Raw genomic sequence first — 21,135 nt, forward strand, 5'->3', positions numbered from 1 at the left:
TCACTCACCTAAATGCGGCTGAAATCCAGATAGCCAATTCTGAAAGAAGAAAGTATGGTTACTTATAGTAACTATTGCTCTTCAAAACACTAGCCTGAATAGGGCCATACCCCCAGTCCTTTTCCTGTCTCATTCTTCCTACTAATTCTGGAATTAGAGAAAAGAACCTGTGCCAGTTGTGGCTGTGACTCTTAAATATATTTGTATAACCCGTCTGAGGACTGAATATGAGGCCATAGATAAAATGCATTCACATTCCCCAGCAGACACTGGTCTTCCTGTGAATAAATTAAAGTGTGGATCTATTCACAGCAACTAGTAAGTGTTTTTTAAAATCCTCAGAGTAACTAGAGTTTAGTTACTAGGTAATGTTTCTGAAATGTTCAGGAAATATTAAAGCTGTAAAAGTAATGTTTTATTTGTCATTTTGTGATGGACTGCATACCTTTATCAGAGAAAATGTGGGTACACAATAAGACGGAGTGCTCAGATCAGAGACTGTAACTATCTCTGGCTGAGAGCACAGTACAGATTCTATGATCTGAGACTAAAGCCCTTTAAAACTTCAGTGTATAAACATAAGAGAGCTTTCTTGTTCACTCCTAGGTAGGGAGAGGGAAAATCATTTTGGTCCAGCAAACATCTGGTAGCTCAGGAATGACAAAAAAGTACTGATTGGTTCTGACAGCTGCCTGCTTCGCAGCGGTATTTAACCAGAAATATTTGAAACAGATTGATATGAATAATGAAAGATTGTATGATGTATGACAGAAATAAAGCTCACCACAATTTAACTCATTAATGAAGAAATAAGGTTTCATATCTAGAAAAAATCCTTATTTACTCTTTTTCCTCATTTGTGATATTTTATTTTTAATAACTTGAAAACAAATATGATTTTTATAATAATTTCTCCATCATGTGTTGCAACTATTTCATTGTGAAATAGGTTGAATGGGATGTTATTGTCCTTTAACAAGCGCTGCTGATGGATGTGGTCCATTTAAATGTACAACAGAGAGCTGAACTAGATAACGAACTTATTATTACTCTCTGAGGATTTCAGGTTAGTCCCAAAGGAGTGCAGTAAGCTAGAGAAAATCCATATCTACTGGCTAAACAATAGCCAGAAGGCTGACTGGAGATATTGATTTACTTTCTAGGCCATTTAGACCTTAATGGTGGAGAAAAGCTGAAGTGCTGTTTACTTTTCAGCCAGAATCGACCAAACAACCAGTCCATTTTTTACAGACTTTTGATTGATTTTGCTTAGAGGAATTAGAGGTGATTTATTTTTAAGCTGAAAGCAACTCGTAAATATCTCCCACTACACAGGTTCCCTGAGAGTAAATGTTAAGTGGAAATACTTATTGAGAAATACTTTGTTGCAAATCAATGAGAGCAGGTAACACTCCTCAGTAGGAACAGTCAGGTGTTGGGCACCTTTCTAAAGAGTGGTCAAGACTCTAGTTGTACTTCACGAGACACAGTGCTTTTAAATGTCTCCAGTTTTGCGAACCAGTATAAATCTGATTGCTGAGCTGAATTTGTGCCAGCTGCACCCTGCTGACTTAGAAAAGGGCCCTGGCTAGGGGAGCATAAGTGGTGTTCAAGGTCAGTAGTGAGCAGCTTTAATATTTGATGGATGAAGACAGTAATTTGTCACGTGACAATTGTCCGTGATGCTTCATACGGCAAATTTCTAGCTCTAAGGAAGAACTCAGAGAAGAAACAGGCTGAGATTTTTGAAAGAAACATTTGCAAAATTAGACAATCTTTAAGAAATGCTGCTGAGCACAATTCCACACTTACAGACACAGTTAAGGGAAAAATGGTATGTTAATTATTTACAGGGAGAGAAATCTAAAGATAACCTGTCTGACAAGTGACTTTGGTTTACATAAAAAACTGTCAAGTGTATAAGGCTTTTGAATAGAAAGGATGGTTTACCAAAATCAAAGGGAAAAAATCTTCTGCATGTTCTTGTAGAGCTTATGCAAGTAGAACAAGTGTGTTAATAATATTCCTACATAGACATAAAGCCACGATTTTATATTAATGACAAACACACAGGCTATATTTCCTACTTATGAAAACTGCAGGAATAGTTTGTGGAAGTCCACTTGCAAAGATTAAACTTTTTTCAGAAAGCATTGCATAGTTCTGCCGTAATATAATATAATATAATATAATAGCCTCTGTTGCCTAGTGTGGACAATGCTATTTTCACTAAACAGGTTTTGCTTTTTTCCCTCCCCTCCACCCCCTTCCCTGAAATGTTCTTAGTTAATGTGCTCCCTATTTCTTAACACAGAAACATGTATGTTACCCAAAAACTATAATTACAGCCAGCTCTAGCACTCACATAAGAAAGTGTAAATACGGATCTTTTCAATCTAACAGTTACAGTTCAAATTCTGTATGTACATTATGCCACCTCTCCTGCCATCTGATTCATTAATCCTAGGCCAAGCTGTGTGAGTCAATCTCTAGCATAAATTAGCAAATGAGCTCCTCAGTGCTGTACTACATAGCTGAGGACTCATGGGAAAAAGAAATGTTCCAGCATCTTCCCTTTCTCTGGCCAAACCCCTAAAAAACAAGAAAATTTCATTGCTGTAAGAATCATGAGGACTTTTTTACACAATAAAACAATAATAGTCATTTTTACTGCCCCTTTGTACTGGTAGACTGATGCAAAGGAACTACAGAAAAGCTAAGAATCTCAGCACATGCTTCCCTCTTGGTTCTTCACTCACTGTTATAAAGAAAAATGATGCATCACTATATTCCCAGTTGATAGGATCCATTGAAAAGTTAGATGCACACTATTCTTTTAAAACATCTCCTTTGTAGTCAGCATTCTAAGCTTTTACTTAAGAATTTAGTATATGATGCTGTGAAGTCCCAAGTAGAAAATTTTACAGGCCATTTCAAACATGGTTTCTCAGAGTGGTTTTGTTGTTCATTGTTTTTTAGATTTTGAAAAATTCATTTGCCCTTTCTCTGATGTAATGTTGTGGAAACATATTTTATGTTTTTTATTACTTTTCTTCAGTCCTAAAAAGTTTATGGGAGAAGACATTTTGAAGACCTGTTTTAGAGACTAGGTTTATGTACTTTAATTTACTCTCAACATTTGATTTTTTGAAAGAAAGCCAAGCCTGCAAGTTAAGTTCTATGAGCTCTATACAGCTAGAAGACTTAGTTGTATTTCTCATGTAACTACAGTGAGCCTAATGAAGCCACATTTTATGTGCTGATAATTTATATTTCCTTACTTATCTGTTCACAGTTCACAAACAGCTATGCACATATGTTAACAAAAGTTGATGCTTTCTATATGTTGAATAGCCTTTGCCTATATAATAGTTGTACCAATTTAATATAAGGTTTGTCTGTTTGTTTTGCTTGTTGTTGTTGCTTTTTTAATTCAAACTGTATAATGATTAAACTGGAACAAAAGATAAGGGTAGATGTATTTTAATTTTGATTTAAGAGTGGCTTATTTTGGCTTAGCTTAGATCAGTTAGCAAATGATTAACTAATGTAAATTTATTAACTTTTATATTAAATTGGAGTTCCAATTCTGCAAACATAGAAATAAGTGCTTCATTTTATGTTTGTTTATGAGTAGCTCCCTTGATTTGTGTTTCTTGGCTCAATAGCATACACCTAGCAATCTGTACTTGCTTATTTAAGTTTAAGAAACCAGTTAAACTGGTGCAATCTTCAAGTTAACCAGTCTTTGGAATTCTACAAATTTTAACAAATCAGATCAAGAACTCCAGATGACTGAATCCTTGTTGACTATGTATGATTTCCTTATCAAGTTTCACTCCTAAAGTATTACTGACTTTAAAGCAAAGAATGACTGCTTCCATTTGTCCTGTGAGCTGAAAAGCAACTCACAGTGAGTGAGAATAAGGTTCAAAGAAATCCAGATTTGTTCTTTTCTTTTTTTTTTTTTCCTTCTTACAAGTAAAGTGCATTAGGAAAGAAAACAACAGCTGGTAGCATGGAGCTGTGATAGATTTTAAAAAGCAGGGGTGAAGTAATGATTAGAAATGCAATATGGAGCTGCAGTGTAAGAAGTTAAACTGAAGGCACTGAACAAGACAAATATAATTTAGGTAGACACACAGGTCTAATTACTAGGCTTACTTGATAGCTTAGAATTATCACCCATAAAGGTTGATTCCTCACCAATTCTCTGGCTGCAGAAAAGAATCCTACTATACATTGGTGCTAAATTTAACAATCCTGTAGCATATGATTATCCAAAAATTAGAAAGGCAGAAAATTTCTTGAAGTGATCTTTGTGTATATCCCTGTGAAAAGGGATCTATATCTATAGATTTCCCTTTAGTGAAATGTATATAATCACAAGCACGTTCTGTAGAAGGAACATACCATCTTACAGATTTATATTAAGTATGCTTTTGAAAAGATATCTATTTCTTCTTGATTACATGTATTTTAAATTGCAGGGAAGCACAGGGATTCAAAAATAAGTGTTTTCACCCCAACATTCTAACAAATGGAACAAATGATATGCAATGTGCATAGCACAGAAGTATTTGAGTAGATATTTGCTGATTGTACAAGATTTTTGAAATAGAATCTCGGTAACATGTACAGAGGAGCAAAAAGACTGCAGTACTCTCAGCTTTACTCTCGCCCTGGCAGCTGCCTCCTCCTTTTAGGTGTCATTCAGTGAAGAAAGTTTTCTAGATTTGTATTTTGAAAAGCAATGTAGTAAGTGGTTATAGTAGTAGAATCTACTATTTATACAGCAACCATGTGCACTTATGATGCTAAGTCCTGATTTCTACTAAGTAAAGACCTTCTGCCATACTAAAGATGCATTCTGAAGTCTTTGCATATGAGAAACATTTACAAAACAGCTTTTTTTTTAGCCACAGCTGACTACTGTGTTCAGTTTGTTTAGGAAAAGAATGTTGTGTAAAATTACAGACTCACAAATATAGCATTAATGGTAGTATTTTCAGGTTTCTGAAAAATCAGTAGCATTTTAAAAAAACAAAACTTCCCCCATCCTACCATACAAAATAGAAAGGGATTTAATAACTATGAAATTTATTTCACAAAGAGAATGAATCTTGGCCCATGTATGTCACCTGATTCATCTGCCTGTTCTTCCCTTAATGGTCTGCACCTGAGAGCTAGCAGTAGCACTGTAACAGTTGCATAGGAAATAATGAAGCACAATGCCCATAGATTTCCTGGATAGAAAGATAGGGTAAATATTTATCTGAAAATTCCCAGAAGAGGAGCCTAGAGAATAGGGAAAGGTTATGTTAGCTTTTATATTTAAGGTACTACAGTGGAACCCAGGTGGTCTGGGTTCAGTTTCTTGTTCTGTTCCTGTTCTTCTGTGGTAAATTACTTAAAGCCTTAGGTATAAGGATACTTAGATGCCTAGTCCCAGTGAAATTATTGAGAATTAGACACCTAATTTAAGAACCTCACACTTAGAAGTATTTCTCTTTCAGCAAGTAAAATGAAGAAGAACAGAACTTCCTTTTTCTTTTTTTCTTTTTTTTTTCTTTTCTTCTATGTAGGTGTAAATTCTTTGAAACAAGACAGGTGAGATTCAGTTTGAGATTAGACACCTAAATTTAGGCATCTGAAGGTGTTTGTGTGCACATGAACTAGATGTCAGTGCTCTCATTATAGTCACTTGAGAGCCAGGTATTTCTGTCAGTGAAACCTGGAGACCAGTTCTGCTGTGGTCACCTTAAATTCTGTTGAGTATATGTCTTTTGACGTGGGAATAAAAATGAGAATAGGAGTAAAAATATCTCGTTCACAGGCAGACAGATGCACTTAAATGTCTAAATATGGTGTCAAGCTAAAACCTAGAAAAGCCATCTCATTCTTAGATGTGATCTCCTCACTTCTTGATTCTCCATGGGGTGGAATCAGAAGGCAATGGAGCTTAAGGAGGATGAAGCTTCTTAAACTGTTCTATCAGTAAAAGAGGAAGGTTTAGAGTCTGGTGAATCCAGACAGGCAGAGGTGTTTAGATCTGCCTGTGTCCTGTCAGGCTTAAATATTTCTGAAGGGGTCCTAAGTTGAAGAGATTTTATCCAAGGAGATCTTCTCCTGCACAGCCTCTGAGGTTTCTCCCCTGCAAGAACTGCTTATTGTTTCCTTTGCAGCATCTGATTGCTTTCTTCTTATTTTTTTTCTTAATCTCCTCATTGTGTCCTACCTGGGAATGATAAAAAGCTTTTCAAAGCTTTTCAAAGAGTTGTTTCAAATATTTTGAGGGAACGGAGAGGTTTTTTGGCCAGAAATGAATGTCAGTATTGAAATACTTCAGTTTTGCAATGGGAGTTAAAATTATTGTGTAGAGAAAAGGATAAATTAATTACATATACACCTGTTTTACAGGGAAACAAAACTTTTTTTTTCTAAAATAGAGCTGTAATTGTATGTCTGAAGCAGCCAATGAGAAGTTGCTTCTTGTAAACCTGTACCTGAACCTCTAAATTGCTCTAACAATGGTCTCATTAACTTAAGTACTACTCAGTGTCATATCTGCTTTTACATACCAGGATATTAGGGGGTAAGGGGAAGGAAAATTATTTTATTTGTCTGACATAATTTAAAGATGAAATGTGAATTCTATGACCTTGCTCTGAGTTACTGGGTCTATTTTAATATATACAGAGAGGTTTTTAAACAGAGCTTTGTTGGTTCTCTAGTACAACTGAGTCTGGTAAGTGAGGAACCATTTATAGCCTTTATTTTTGTTCATGTTAAAAAACCTCTTCAGATAAATGAGTCATTGGTGCCTCAGCATCTGCTCCCAAGACTAGGGAATTTGGGAAGGAAATTGAAGGGAAATATCAGGATGAAAATAAGTAAAATGATAAGAGCAGGAATCTTCATGATGGGGAATGAACACAAAGGATTTAACAAGTGTTACAAGAAAGTTCATTTAATGGAGCAAAATGACAGATTAAATCACAGATATAATGAACATATTGGTTACTTGTAAACTTTTTTGAGAAACTAAGCAGATTTTTTTTAGTCTTACTGATAACTTTTTTTAAAACAGAATATTTTCAAAACCACATGCCAGAATTTCTTATTCAAATCAAATACTCATATAGTAGATCTGAAACAGTACCCCGTTACATGGAAGAATGTCTTATAAACTATTATCAGTCACCAGGTATCACACTTCTTTATAATAGCTGGGTTTTATACCAAGTGCTGTAGGCTAACCTCCTGTGATTTGTGCCAGTTGAGAGTGTCAAATTTCTATTACTCTAGGAGAAATATATTAACTTTTTTTTTTCTTATGAGCTAGATATATCCTGTTGCATATTGGCACAGAACAGACGCGATCTGAGATACAACTCAAAAGCCATCTAGTTCATCCTGCATTCTAGTACCTAGCACAGTACTCCAGAGGCTCTTATAATGATTGAAGTGTTGTTTATATTGCAATATAGTCATTTTTTGCTTGTGTTTTAGGATAAGATTCTTCTCTGTGTAGATGCTGGTAGTAGACTTCTCTATAGTCTACTGGAGTTTGGAGAGTGAGAAGGGTATGTGAGAAAGGCATTATAGTTAATCCAGATAAAACAGGTTTCATAGACAACTAGTAAGTGAAGAATGTGGATTATGCATAAGATTATCATTCTGGTTTTGCTCATGTTTTTCTGGTTGCACTAACAGAGGGAATGCTTCTGATCTGGCTACTATTTATCTTGAAAACCTAGACAAATGACATTCTGGTCAGTAGCCCAACAAAGTCAGGAAATAGTGCACAGACATGTGGTGAATTTGTTATACTTTTTGTCTGCATGCATACAGATATATACAATGTTTGGGGACATCAGTACCTATGGTTGGAAATGTGTGTAGCAACTTTATCCATATCTAGGCTGTCTGTACAAATATTTCAATCTAGATGGAAAGATGACACACAAGATAAGTAGTTATGTGTGATGAGGCATTTATTGAGAAGAAATAAGTAATCAAGCAAAGGGATTAAGAAAAGAGGACAGAAAAGAGTAAATGTGTTTAGACCAGAAATATAAGAACACACAAAAAAAACCCATCCTGTGTCAGGCCAAAGGTCTATCTAGTGAACTGCCATCTCTCCAGTGCTGTCTACTGATGAGTCTAAGGAGAGAATGTAAGAACAGGATAACTAATAATAACATTTCCCTGTTGCCCCCTGCTGCTTTTTCATGTGTGCACTACTGCCAGGGGAGACCTGGAAAGTATCAGTGTGACTACATGGCTCTGGGGATAATGGTCAAAGGCATAGGGGCCCAGGGGATCTTCTCCTTGATCTTGCCAAGGAGGACTGAACAGATCCTGTAGGTCAAAAACGGGCTGCAAAGCTGGTGTCGACAACAGGATTTCAGTTTCTGTGACCATGGGACCTTCTTCAAGAGCTGACAACTGCTTTGTAGAGATAGAATCCACCTGACAAAATGGGGTAAAAGTATCTTTGCCAGCAGGCTGGCTAAGCTGGTAAGGAGTGCTTTAAACTAGGAATGATGGGAGAGGGGAGAATGACCAATGGTCAAGCAAGAAAGTGATGGATGAGCTTGGCAGCTCCAAGAAAGTGTCTGGGGTTTTGTAATCAGAAGAGACTGCTTGACCAACAAAATGGGGCCAAAGTGGAATCGTCCGAAGTGTATGCAAGCAAATAGGAAAGTGCCTATGGGACCACATTATTGGGAAAGCTCTCATGCCTTTTCTAGGAAGACAGCATGCTGGGGTGCCTCTCTGAAGCCTGTACACTAATACATGCAGCGTGGGGAAGAAAAGGAGGAAGAGGAGGTCTGTGAGCTGTTACACGGCTACAATCTCATTGGGGTCATGGAGACATAGTGGGATAGCTCACGTGACTGGAGTGCTGCCATGGATGCATACAGGCTGTTTAGGAAGGACAGGCCAGAAGGTCAGGAAGGTGAGGAGGGGGAGCTGCTGTTTATCTGGGAGAGCAACAGAGCTCTGCCTGGGTCCAGCTGAGCGCTTATGGGTGAGGATTAGAGGGCAGACCAACATGGGTGACGTTGTAGTGGACATCTCCTGTAGATCACCTGATCAGGAAGAAGAAGTAGATGAGGCCTTCTTCAGACAACTGGCGGAAAGCTCATGTTTGCAGGCCTTGGTCGTTGTGGGGAACTCAAACCACCGCGATATCTGCTGGAGAGACAATACAGAAGGGCACAAGCAATGCAGGAGTTTTCTGGAGTTCATTGATGCCAATATCCTAACTCAGGTGACTGAGGAGCTGATGAGGAGAGGCACTCTGCTGGACCTCCTACTTGCAAACAGGGAAGAACTGGATGGAGGTGTGAAAGTCAGGAAAAGCGCTGGCTGCAGCAGCCCCAGGCTGGTGGAGTTCAGGATCCTGTGAGGAGGGAAAAAAGGAGAAAGCAGGATCATGACCCTAGACTTCAGGAGAGCAGACTTTTGGCCTCTTCATGGACCTGCTTGGAAGAATCTTGGGGGATACAGCCCTGAAGGGAAGAAGAGTCCAAGAGAGCTGGTTGATATTCAAGGATCATCTTCCTCTAAGCTCAAGAGTGATCCATCTTGGAGAACATGAAATCAAACAAAGGCATCAGGAGGCCTGCATGGATGAGCAAGGAGCTCCTGGCTAAACTCAGACATAAAAAGGAAGTGTACAAGAGGTGGAAGCAGGGACAGGTGACCCGGGAGGAATATGGAGACACTGTCCAAACATAAAGGGAGGGGGTTAGGAGAGCTAACAGATTCAACTCTTGGAGTTGAATCTGACAAGGGACTTGAAGGGCAAGAAGAAAGGTTTCTGCCAGTACATCAGCATCAAAAGGAAGGTGAGGGAAAAGGTGGGCCTGCTGGTGAATGGGGCAGGGACCCTGGTGGCAAACATCACAGAAAAGGCAGAGGTACTCTATGCCTTTTTCTCCTCAGTCTTTGCTGGTATGACTGGCCGTCAGGAATCCCAAGGCCCTGAGAGCAGAGGTGAAGTCTGGAGCAAAGAAGACTTTCCCTTGGTGGAGAAGGTGAGGTTAGGGAACACTTCAGCAACCTGGACATACACAAGTCCATGAACCCTGACGGGATGCACCCATGAGTGCAGAGAGAGGTGGTCAATGTCATTGGCAGCTACTCTCTATTGTCTTTGAAAGGTCATGGTGATTGGGAGAGGTTCCTGAGAACTGGAAGACAACCAGCATCACTCCTGTCTTCAAGAGGGAAAGAAGGAGGATCTGGGAAACTACAGGTCAGTCACCACACCTTGATCCTTGGGGAGATGGTGGAGCAACTAATCCTGGAAACCATTTCCAAAAACGTGAAGGACAGGAAGGTTATTAGGGGTAATCAACATGGATTTATGAAGGAGAAATCATACTTAACCAATCTGATAGCCTTTCGTGATGAGATGACAGGCTTGGTGGATGAGAGCAGAGCAGTGGATATTTTAGTAAGGCTTTTGACACTGTCCCCCATAACATCATCATTGTCAAGCTGATGAAGTATGAATTAGGTAAGTGGATGGTGAGGTGGAATGAAAACTAGCTGAACTGGCGAGGTCAGAGGGTGGTTATCAGTGACATGAAGTCCAGCTGGAGGCCAATGGCTGTTGGTGTCCCTCATGCACCAGTACTTGATCAAGTATTGTTTAAACTCTTCACTGATACCTGGATGGTGGGACCAAATGCTCCCTCAGAAAGTTCACTGGTGACACAGAACTGGGCAAAGTGGCAGATACACCAGACAGTTGTGCTTCTATTCAGAGGAGTCTCAATAGGGTGGAGAAATGGGCAGAGAGGAACCTCATGAAGTTCAATAAAGGGAAGTGCAGAGACCTGCACCTAGGAAGGAATAACCCCATGCACCAGTACAGGCTGGGGGATGACCAGCTAGAGGGCAGCTTTGCAGAGAAGGACTTGGGAGTCCTGGTGGACAACAAGTTAGATATGAACCAGCAGTGCACCCTTGTGGCAAAGGCAGCCAACAATATCAGGCTATTAGGCTGCATTAGAAAGTGTGTTGCCAGGAGGTCGAGGGAGGTGGTCCTTCCCCTCTACTCAGCCCTGGTGAGGCCACATTTGAAGTGCTGTGTCCAATTCTGGGCTCTGCAGTATAAGAAAGACATAGATTTACAGGAGCGAATCCAGCAAAGGGACACAAAGCTGATTAAGGGGCTACAGCAACTCATATGAGCAGATGCTGAGAGAGCTGTGACTATTTAGCCTGGAGAAGAGAAGGCTCACAGTGATCTTATCAATGTGTATGAGTATCTGATGGGAGGGTGTCAAGAGAATGGGGTCACACTCTTCTCAGTAGTGCCCAGTGACAGGACAAGAGGCAGTGGGCACCTGAAACACAAGAAATTCCCTCTGAACATTATGAAATGCTTCTTCACTGTGAGGTGGTTGAACACTGGAACAGATTGCCCAGAGAGGTTGTTGAGTCCTCATGCTTGGAGATATTCAAAACCCGACCAGACATGGTCCTGGGCGGCCTGCTCTAGCTAACCCTGCCTGAGCATGGGGCTTGGACCATATGATCTCCAGAGGTCCCTTCCAACCCCAGCTATTCTGTGATTCTGTGATATATGGTGCTTTTATTATGTGGACTTCAGTGGCTATTCCATGAATTTCTACAGTCACTTTTGAAGTGATGTAAGCTTTCAGCATCCCATAGCGAAGAGTTTAGCATCTTAACTGCACACTGTGTAAAGAACCTTTTGTTTGCTCTATCTACTGCCTCTTCACTCCATTTCATGTATCCTAGCTTTTTCTCAGGAGAGACAGTGAACAGTTATTCCCTACTCATCCTCCCCCCTGCAAGGATAATTTTAGAGAGCTCTGTTGTATCTCTTCCGTTTGTCACCTTTCTAGACTGAAGAGTTATTTTGCTCATCACTGTTTTCTTTCTTCAGACATTGTACTCCTTTATTCTCTCTCTGCTCTCTCCCTCCTTCTGTCTGGGGAGAGGAAAACCACAGATAGTATTCAGCATCACAACTCAATTTATGCAAATGCTATTTAGCACTGCTCTGACATTTCATTCAACTGTCTGTTGTAAGCCCAAGACCTCGTCCCTGAAGCCCCCTGAAAGCCCACTACTGTATGTAAAATTAGCATTGTTTTCTTTTTTCCTCTATGCATCACTTTACCTTTATCCACATTACATTTCATCTATGATTTTATTGCCCAGTCACTCAGTCCTGTGAGGTTCTTTCGCAACTCTTCATGATTCATGTTTATTACTGAAAATGATTGGAGTTGACAGGGTGTCCAAGAGTGGACTCATGGATGAGAATGAGAGCCCAGATGAAGGTAGGAGTAGAAGTGAAAGGGGGAGGTGGGGAAGGATGGTTGTTAAAGCTTTAACAAACTGCAGACAGTTTGGAGAAAACTGGGCAGAAACCTAGAAAAGTTGAGCAGGTAGGTGGACAGCAGAGATTGCAGAACAGCTGCATACTCCAGTGCAAGCTACAGTACAAAACTGTGCTGTAAAGCAGGAGAGAAAATGGAGTGAAATGCAGATTTGCAGCAGTAGTTGTAGAACTAATTATCATTAGGAAGAAAGAGTCTCAAAATTTTACTTAATGGTGTAAGCTTTTAGGCTGTAACTTTCCATCTCCTTGTGGTATTGTTGTATGTAAATGTGAAATTTTTAATTTATTTATTGTGTAAAACTGGAGATGTCCTTTCAGGATTTTAACTTTTCTGGACTTAGCTATAAAATCTCTGCTTATGCTATGTACCATAAGAGATTAACACTTAGATATGCCATAAGTACAGTTGGTAATGGAAAAAGAAAAAATTGACAAAGATGTCCCTATTAAAATCATGCCAGTCACACATAAATCTCTTATGGATGTGCATCTCCACTGGCTATTTCCTTGCCTTTGCATATGATTCATTATAAAGCAGAACAGGAATTATATGATTGTTAAGACAGAAGTGGAAAGAAAAGAAGAACATTAGAAAAGTCATACATTCTTATTAATATATATTATGTGCTGCAGTGAAATCATTTTTGCTTAAGTATAAAATTACCTAGATAATAGATTTATGAACAGTGAGAAAAGATGGAAAATATGTTGTCTATTGAAAACTTCTGTGAGAAGGACAGGACTTGATAAAAATATTCTTTATATAAAATTGTAATAAATGTTAAAGTATTTTTTAGCAGCTGAAGTTTAATTTATTTTATTTTATCAGATTTTTAGATATTTATTTAATTAGATAAAATCCAATGTGCCAACACATTTTATTACCAGAATACAAAGCACAATCACCCTGACATATAAGCTGCTGTAAGTTTTACTTCATTTAGTCTTATGTCACACAGGCTGGAACTCAATAGACCAAAAGCTGCAATTTCAGCCACAGCTAAGAAGACTTTTCCAAGACCTGAGGAAAATAAGATAGTTGAGGTCCCAGACAGTTTTATTCCCAGTTGCAGAAATGGAGACTTTTATAGCTGCTTATGTTTCGATTGTTTCTGGGTACCAACCTTTTTATTCCTTGGATTGGTTAACTAACACTAGACCTTCTGTGCTGACTTTTTAAAAAATGCAATAGAGACCAAACTCTAGTAAAGCAGAACACCGTGTCAGCAGCAGACAACCACAGTGTAACATAAATAAGATTTTTTTTTTTTTAATCAAAGGTAATTTTCTCCACCAAATTTGACTTTTTTGTTTTTCTTCCTTTCTTTTTTATTGCTTTTTCCTTCATAGCATAATGACCACAGTCTGAATTAAAATAAATAAGTAAATAAACCTTCTTTAGAGCTAGATTATTCCCAGCTCTATATTACATGGATTTTTACACTTTCTCTGAAGTCTCTGGTACTAGCCACTGTCAGTGACAGAATATTGTAACAGATGCTCAGGGGTTTTTTGCCCAGTATGACATTTCCTGTATTCCCAGTTTCATTTCTAGACTTTGCTATGTTTTCAGACTTCGAAAGTGTAAGTTTGTACTTTTGGGCACCCTTTAGGTTTATTTTCTTTTTTTTCCATCCCTTCTCTATTTTATCCTCATTTTTCCTTCAGCTTAACAGAAGTTCAATACATTTTGAAATTAGGTTCCTATTTTTTTTCTCATTCTTCTCTCTCTTTGAGTTCTCTGTTCTCCCTGATGATGATCTCCATTTTTTCACATACACTTCTCAACCACTTTCTGCCCTTGAACATCTCTCTGCTGTGGAAATACATCTTTCTGTCTCACACTTCCATTTCTCCACATTTCTGCCATTTTTGTGGTGAATGAGATGTGAAACATCCACTCTATGGGGTTCTTCTTTCCCGCTCTTTTTTCCCTGTGGGGGGAAAAAATATATCTCTTTTTTAAAATGCATTATATTCTGCATGCTGTTGTTCGTGAACAGGGCTCTTAGAAGGGGAGCTCTGTGTTGAAAATTTATATGAGTTATGATATAGTCTGAGACCAGCTCTTGAGACTGACGCACACACACAAAAAAAAGGGTACTTCTGCAACAACCGGCATTGCTAAGTAAAGAGAAGCTTTTAAGCAGATAGAGTTTAGGGTTATGTTTTGGGGACTAGTATGGTTTATGGAGGAAACAAAGTAGCAAAGTACAACTTCTCCTACATGAACAGAAATTCTTGCGCAGATCTGTGGTAGAGATTGCTTCCTGGAGGTGGACTCTTCAAGGAATTAGCTGAGAAAAATTAAGAACTGTAGTAGTTTCTTGGATAAAAATCTCCATAGTTTGTATAGGTGAAAGAATGAAAGGTGTTGGCTTGATATAACTAGAGATAAAAGTTTGTTCTTTCTCTGCCATGTGAGAATGTTCAAAGTAAAGTTTTCCAAGAACTCTTTCCCAAATGATCATGATACAGTGAAATTCTGTATGTGTTTTCATGCAGGTGGCCAGAAGCATATTCTTTATGCAAGGCCATCCTGGTACTAAATTTAAAATCTCGTCTCTGAAAGTACAGGAGTAGTAATACAGTTCAAAGTATGTGTTATCAAAGAAACTTAATATAAGCAAAAAGCCATGGTTTTCCTCAGTGTCATTTTCAAAAATGATCAAAAAATTTCAGCTGAAATGTTTAGAAAAAGAGGAGTCAGAAATTTCCTGATGTAGAAATTTTTATTTCAAATCACTGATGCTTTATGCTGCAAAATTAATATAGGATGTAAATAAATATAATATAATAAATATAGGTAAGAAAGATATGAATAAGAAATATAAATAAAATGCAATGGAAAGGATGCTAAACCTGCAAAATTAGTAATAAATGACTGCCCCAACCTGTTGTCCCTTAAAGCCAGAGTATGAATTTGCCTCTCAAGTTTAAAGATATCCTTTTTTATTTTCTGACCTCTTTTTGTTAGTAGCCTATTGCTGATCTATTGTTATGCATGTTCTGAAGGAGAGTGTGTACTGTAATGAAGTGTATATGCTCTTCAGGTGTAGAATAAAGTATTTACCATTTCCATATTTAGATACAGGACAATTTTTCAATGATATGCCTTGTAATTGCTTAATCAGAAAGGTTACATAAAATAGTTTTAGCAGTAGGGGGGGTTCTGATTAACTGATAATAGAGCAAACCTATATCACAGACTATTTTGATCATTTTGTCTTGATTACCAAATATTAGCCTGAACTTTTTCTGAGAAATATTCACCCTAACCAAACTTTTTTGATCACGTGGTGAAAACAGTGGTCTCTACTTTTTTTAGTTAATCAATCAAGTGTAACAGTTGTGTTCAGTAGACAGAAAGAAACTCTAATATTTATCCACAGTACAGAAAGAGTGTATGAAATTTTAGTAGTAACCTTTTCATACTGTATTGCCAATTTGTTTCATCCCTGTTCAGAAAGATCACTCCACTTATCAGAAAGTTAGCCAATGCTGCACTGGCATGGAACACCACCACCAAAGGAAGTACTTAGGTTCTTGAAGTACAGTTGTTGGGGGTTTTTTGATCATTCCTACATCTGTATATATCTTGGCATACTGGAATCCAATAGCAGCATTAGATAGGGTTGGGTCAGCCTTTAATCATGATTCATCTTTTATTTATATTGTACTTTCAATCAAGAAGTCTTGTTAAGAATTTAGGTATGTACTTTGAAACATATGCAAATACACTTTCCTGTAAAATAAGCTATTCCCTTTTCTATTCTAACAAAAACAGTGTTGTAAAGAAAAGTGCTGTTATATAGTGGTTTTTTTTTTTCCTGGAGTAGACTTAATCCTTATTTTGATTATCTCTTATTCAATGTTGGAACAATTCTAAGTTATCAGCTAGTCCAGTAGGAAAAAATACACATGACAATAGCCCATGATTCAGTTTCTTTCAGGTTTACTGTTGCAAAATTATCATTAAATATGTATTTGTTTACCAGTCTAAAATTCACTTACACCATTGTGAAAGAAATGAGAATGGCAATGAGAAAAGTTTGTTAATCTTCTAAATGGACTGTTCCACTATTTGCTGCTGTCATTGATAAGGCAGATAAACTTCACCTATTTGAAAGATTAGCACAAGTGAAAGATATGAATTTAGAAAAGTTTTTGTCTGTTATACAAAACAACATATTTAGCATAAAGATAAGATCAGTCTTGCCTGTGGAAAGTTTGTATACTTTGTATTCATTTCTTCTCTGTAATCATTTTTTTACTTTTAAATTTGTTTTTATGTATAAGAAAGGATCAATTAATTTGCTGTTCTATAAAAATTATTTAAATTTTTGAACAAAAACATGTAATCTATTTCATGGCTGGTAAAGAGAGTTGTAGATCCTTTCCAAAATGAAGAATAAAGTTATTTGTATCTATTTGTACTGAAAAGGTTATCAAGTAGGTTGTCTATCTATCCTTAAAAAAGAGGTACAGCCAATGTCTGCAGCTAGGGAAAGGAGGACAGACTCACAAGACTACATTTGGGGGCATAATAGAATCTTGTAGGTATGTCACAATGACAAGAAATACATCTACAATCAAAAAATCACCTGATAAATGTATATAAATATAATTCTAGCATATAATTCTACAAGTTTTTATTTATTGATCTGAATTTTCTAGTAAACCTGAGTGCACTGTCAAATGAATAAATTAATTTGACACTATGTATCCTTAATGACCTAAAATGATTCTAAAATATCTGTCTGTTTTAGCTTTCTGCAAGTCAAAGAATTTATTATATACAGTGTTGAGAAGTCAATTTAAAGCAGGCTTTGCAATAAAGGAAAGAAATGATGCTTCATTTGTGGTAAAAATAACTGAATAGCAAGAGGAAAGGCTCTCAAAGGAGAAGATACAAAGGCTTGTTAATCTTACTCAATAACAGGATCAAAAGAAATGACAAAGTATTTTTCTGAATTCCTAAATCAACTTTTCCTATTGTTTCATTATTCATTCTCCCTGTGGAGAAAGAAGCAGGAAAATAGCTGCATCCCGATTTTTCAAAGGGACGCAATAGGAATTAGCATTTTGTTCACACTTGTTTGCAATGAAAGGACTCTGAATTTCTTTATATTCATGGCAGAAATAGAGCAGTTGATCCCAGGTGAGCATGTAGGTGTGTATGCCACTTATCCCAGAGCAGGCTGGCCCCAGAATCGGCTCGCAAAAATTGTTTCCAAATGCGTCCAGAATTTCTGTGCAAAAGCTCTTGGAAATGGTTGCACTGCATTTGTCAGAAATCGTGCTTTTATTATTTTGGTGTTCCTCAGCCCGCGCAGGCTGCTGGGTTGGATGCCCTGAGGCACCTCTGTAGTGCACCTGGAATCGCTGGCTCTCTTCCCAGCAGGTTTCTGGGAATGGCAAACACTGCAGTGGCCCTGCTCCCTCTGCATGGCTGGGACTTTAAGAGCTGCTAAGTAGACTTTGATGTGTAGTTTGAAATACCTACCAATAGGGTAGGATTTATAACTCTTGCTGGCATGTTTGACAGTCATATACAGCTGTATTTTGCTCTTCCCTACTTACAGCTCAAGCACACTGTGATGTGTTTGTATCAGAGAATAATTTATACAAGTGGATGCGCTGTGTTCATATCTGATTCTTAAGTGTGAATAATGAATTCTAATTCAGTGTCTTTTTTAGTTTAGCTTCTCTTTCTGTTACAGAATAATAATTACTCATGATAGTTACACAAAACCACACTTAATTATATGAAATGGTACCACTGATGTCCTGATTGTATTTAACAGTATGTAATAATTCTAGTAAAACAGAAGTGCAGTCTTTATGTATTTAAGAAGAAAAAAGTGTAATCTCTGCCCACTGTCATGATAACTTAAGAAATTTAGTACCATTTGTATGTGGATTTATTTTTCTGTAGAATCCATTAATGAACTTCAAAATACAAGTTCCATCACCCATTTTAAATGTGTCTGTGTGTTAACTATATGGTAGTACAGCTCTCCTACTGCAAAATACCCAAAGGATGTTAGGTCTGGAAATTTTATTTTCTTTGAATGTCTTATCTGTCATCATGAACAATAACCACTTACTGAGCTTAGGGAAAGCTACATTTTTGTCTTAGCTTTTCTTCATGAGGGGAGTGCCCTGCTTGTACATACTAGTACTCTGTGAGATAGATTTTAACCATGAATCAGAAAACATATAGTAGGTGTAAGACACGAAATAAAATCGATACATTTTTATGAGGCATGTCACTGGTTAAGTGACAAAAAATATTCTGATAGTCACTGAAAAAGAAAAGTCAAAGGTACATTTGAACCTGTCAGTTCAACACATTCCTGTCATCCCTTTAGGGGATATCATACAACTTGACACCAACATTTAAGCTTTGAAAATTATGAGCTCATCTATTTCAAATGGGATATCACATGTTCCCAAGCCTTTGCCATTACTTATAATAGAAGACGGAATGATCACTTTTGTCACATATTGATAGTGAATAAGATCTTTCTTTTTCTTTTCTTTTTTTTGTTTCAGAATGAAGAACAAATTTTGGTATTTTGAATTTGGCACTTCGGAAACTTTCTCAGCCACCTGTAAGAAGCTGCATGAATCTGTAGAAATAGAAGTAAGAAACTAATTGTTGCCTTTATCCTTGAAATGTCACTAGTTTGGCTGAAATGCAGGGAGCAGGGGTGCAGACTGCCTGAATCCAACAAGGCAAAGCAGTGCACATCCTTTCGACCCTATATTCCAAAATATTATTTTTAACATGTCTATTTGTAGTGTAGCCCTGAACACTGGGACAAAGTTCAGTTTGATGATTAGTGAAGTCTTAATACTGTAGACGAGGTCAAGAGGTGAACTATAACATTAGAAATCAATAAGGAGTGCGGCTAGGTCAGATGGAAAAATGAAAGACTGTTGGAGGGAGTGAGAGCTGCTGCAGGATTAAAATAAAAAAAATCTTATTATTTCTAGGTCCCAAGTTTTTATAACCTTTAAAACTCAATTCCCTAAAATCGTACTTACTTTCCTGAATAAAGGTTAAAGAATATATATTTTTTGGAATCATTCCCCTTCATTAACTATCTTTTCTCTCTGCACAAGGGGTCATCTTTCCATTATACACTGAACATTAGCTGAAAAGACACGGGATAGTTACAGACAAAAAAGGAATTTAAAATAATGTACTGCTACTTTGATGCCTGACAGAATAAGTGGCTGCACTAGGTAAACTGTTTGGAGGGGACTGATACTTATAAATAAATGAAAAATGTGAAATGAGTGAAACTACAAACTTGAGAATTTAAGTTAAATAATGAAACCATTTCTCAAGAGGATTATGGTGCTTTGCTTTTCCAATAATAATGAGAAATTGCACGTGTCAATAGGGTGTTTGTATAGTAGTATAAGACAGCCTGAAAGGTATGGTAAGAGCTATTAGTCTGGTCAAAGCCTGCTGAAAGGCTTGCACTTAAGTGATCTGAAGGGACCATGGTAGTAGAATAGAGGAGAAGGATACTGAGACTGAAATTGTAAGACCTGTGTTGCCAGAGACTTGCCTGTCTGTTGTTATGTTTCTTCTTAAAATGGAAAAGTATTTAGATATGTTCCTTTAAAAACAAACAAACAAAAAATCTAATTTTGCTTTCCAAGACAGTGCTACATTTGAGTTTAAATACAGGTCTGAAAATACAGCCTGAGAAATATTTGATTAGTTATTGGAAGTAATGCTTACCTGAATTGATTGGATTTGATCTGAATGTCCTGCAGGTTAACTATACCTTTTGATTAAGTGCAAATTAAAGAGCAAGCTTTCCCAAGAAAATATTTATACCCAGCTAAAATTTTACATAGCTTGACACTTAGTAAGAAAAGATCTTCTTTAGCCATCTACCTGTAACCATTGGATGAGTGATGAAATGTTGTTAATGTCCATTTGTAAATAAATATGCATACAAATTCATGATGTTGCTGATACCAGTTTTATTTTTATTAACAATTAATACCAATCACATTATTACATTGCCAATATTTAAGATATATTTATTAATATTACATTGCCAATATTTAAGATATATTTATTAATATTCATTTAATTTTTGCTGACCATTATCATTAGCCCTACAATTAGGAAGGCAAGCAAATCATATGGGACATAGTTTCCAAAATTTTTACAAAGAGTGTTAGGAGAAAGTTATTTACAGACATTATTATGAGTAAATTACATTTAATCAAGCAATTCTCATGAATATGCTTGTATTTAACGTTTCTCATTTTTTTATTATAAATACTTGGGTGAAATGCTGTTTTCATCTGGTTTTTAACCTGCTGCCCCTTGCTTGGGGTTCGGGAGTGTTGCTGTAAATGAGAGCTTGATGAATTGCACCGCATTTCACTCGGAATAAAATGCACACAGAGCGCATATGCTCTACACCCAAATTTTGAATGAACAAAACACATTAAGATTAAGGATCTGTATCTCTGAGCTGGGAGAACACAATGAAGAATTCTGCAGGCAATTATGTGTTCAGCCATATATTTGATTTCTAAACTGAGTAAGCTTGGTTTTCCTGATATGCATCCATGTGTCTTAAGTCCTGTATTTATTCTTCTGTTTGAGAAGCAGAACACTAAATCCACCTACTAAATTCTGTATTTAAGATACAGAAAAAATCACCTATTTGGTAACGGGCAAAGTAGCGTAGACTAAA

At 37.2% G+C, this 21,135-nt stretch overlaps 1 protein-coding gene across 1 annotated transcript in view; it reads left to right on the forward strand.

The window, feature by feature from the left end:
- DGKB (diacylglycerol kinase beta) overlaps window positions 1-21,135 on the forward strand; it is a 337,863-nt gene that overhangs the window by 234,228 nt on the left and 82,500 nt on the right. Inside the window, exon 22 of the mRNA XM_013941524.2 lies at window positions 18,956-19,046. Coding sequence (XP_013796978.1) covers window positions 18,956-19,046 — 91 coding nt within the window. The remainder of the gene's footprint in view (window positions 1-18,955; window positions 19,047-21,135) is intronic.

The sequence above is a fragment of the Apteryx mantelli genome, chromosome 2, assembly GCF_036417845.1.
Source record: "Apteryx mantelli isolate bAptMan1 chromosome 2, bAptMan1.hap1, whole genome shotgun sequence".
Classification (NCBI taxonomy): domain Eukaryota; kingdom Metazoa; phylum Chordata; class Aves; order Apterygiformes; family Apterygidae; genus Apteryx; species Apteryx mantelli.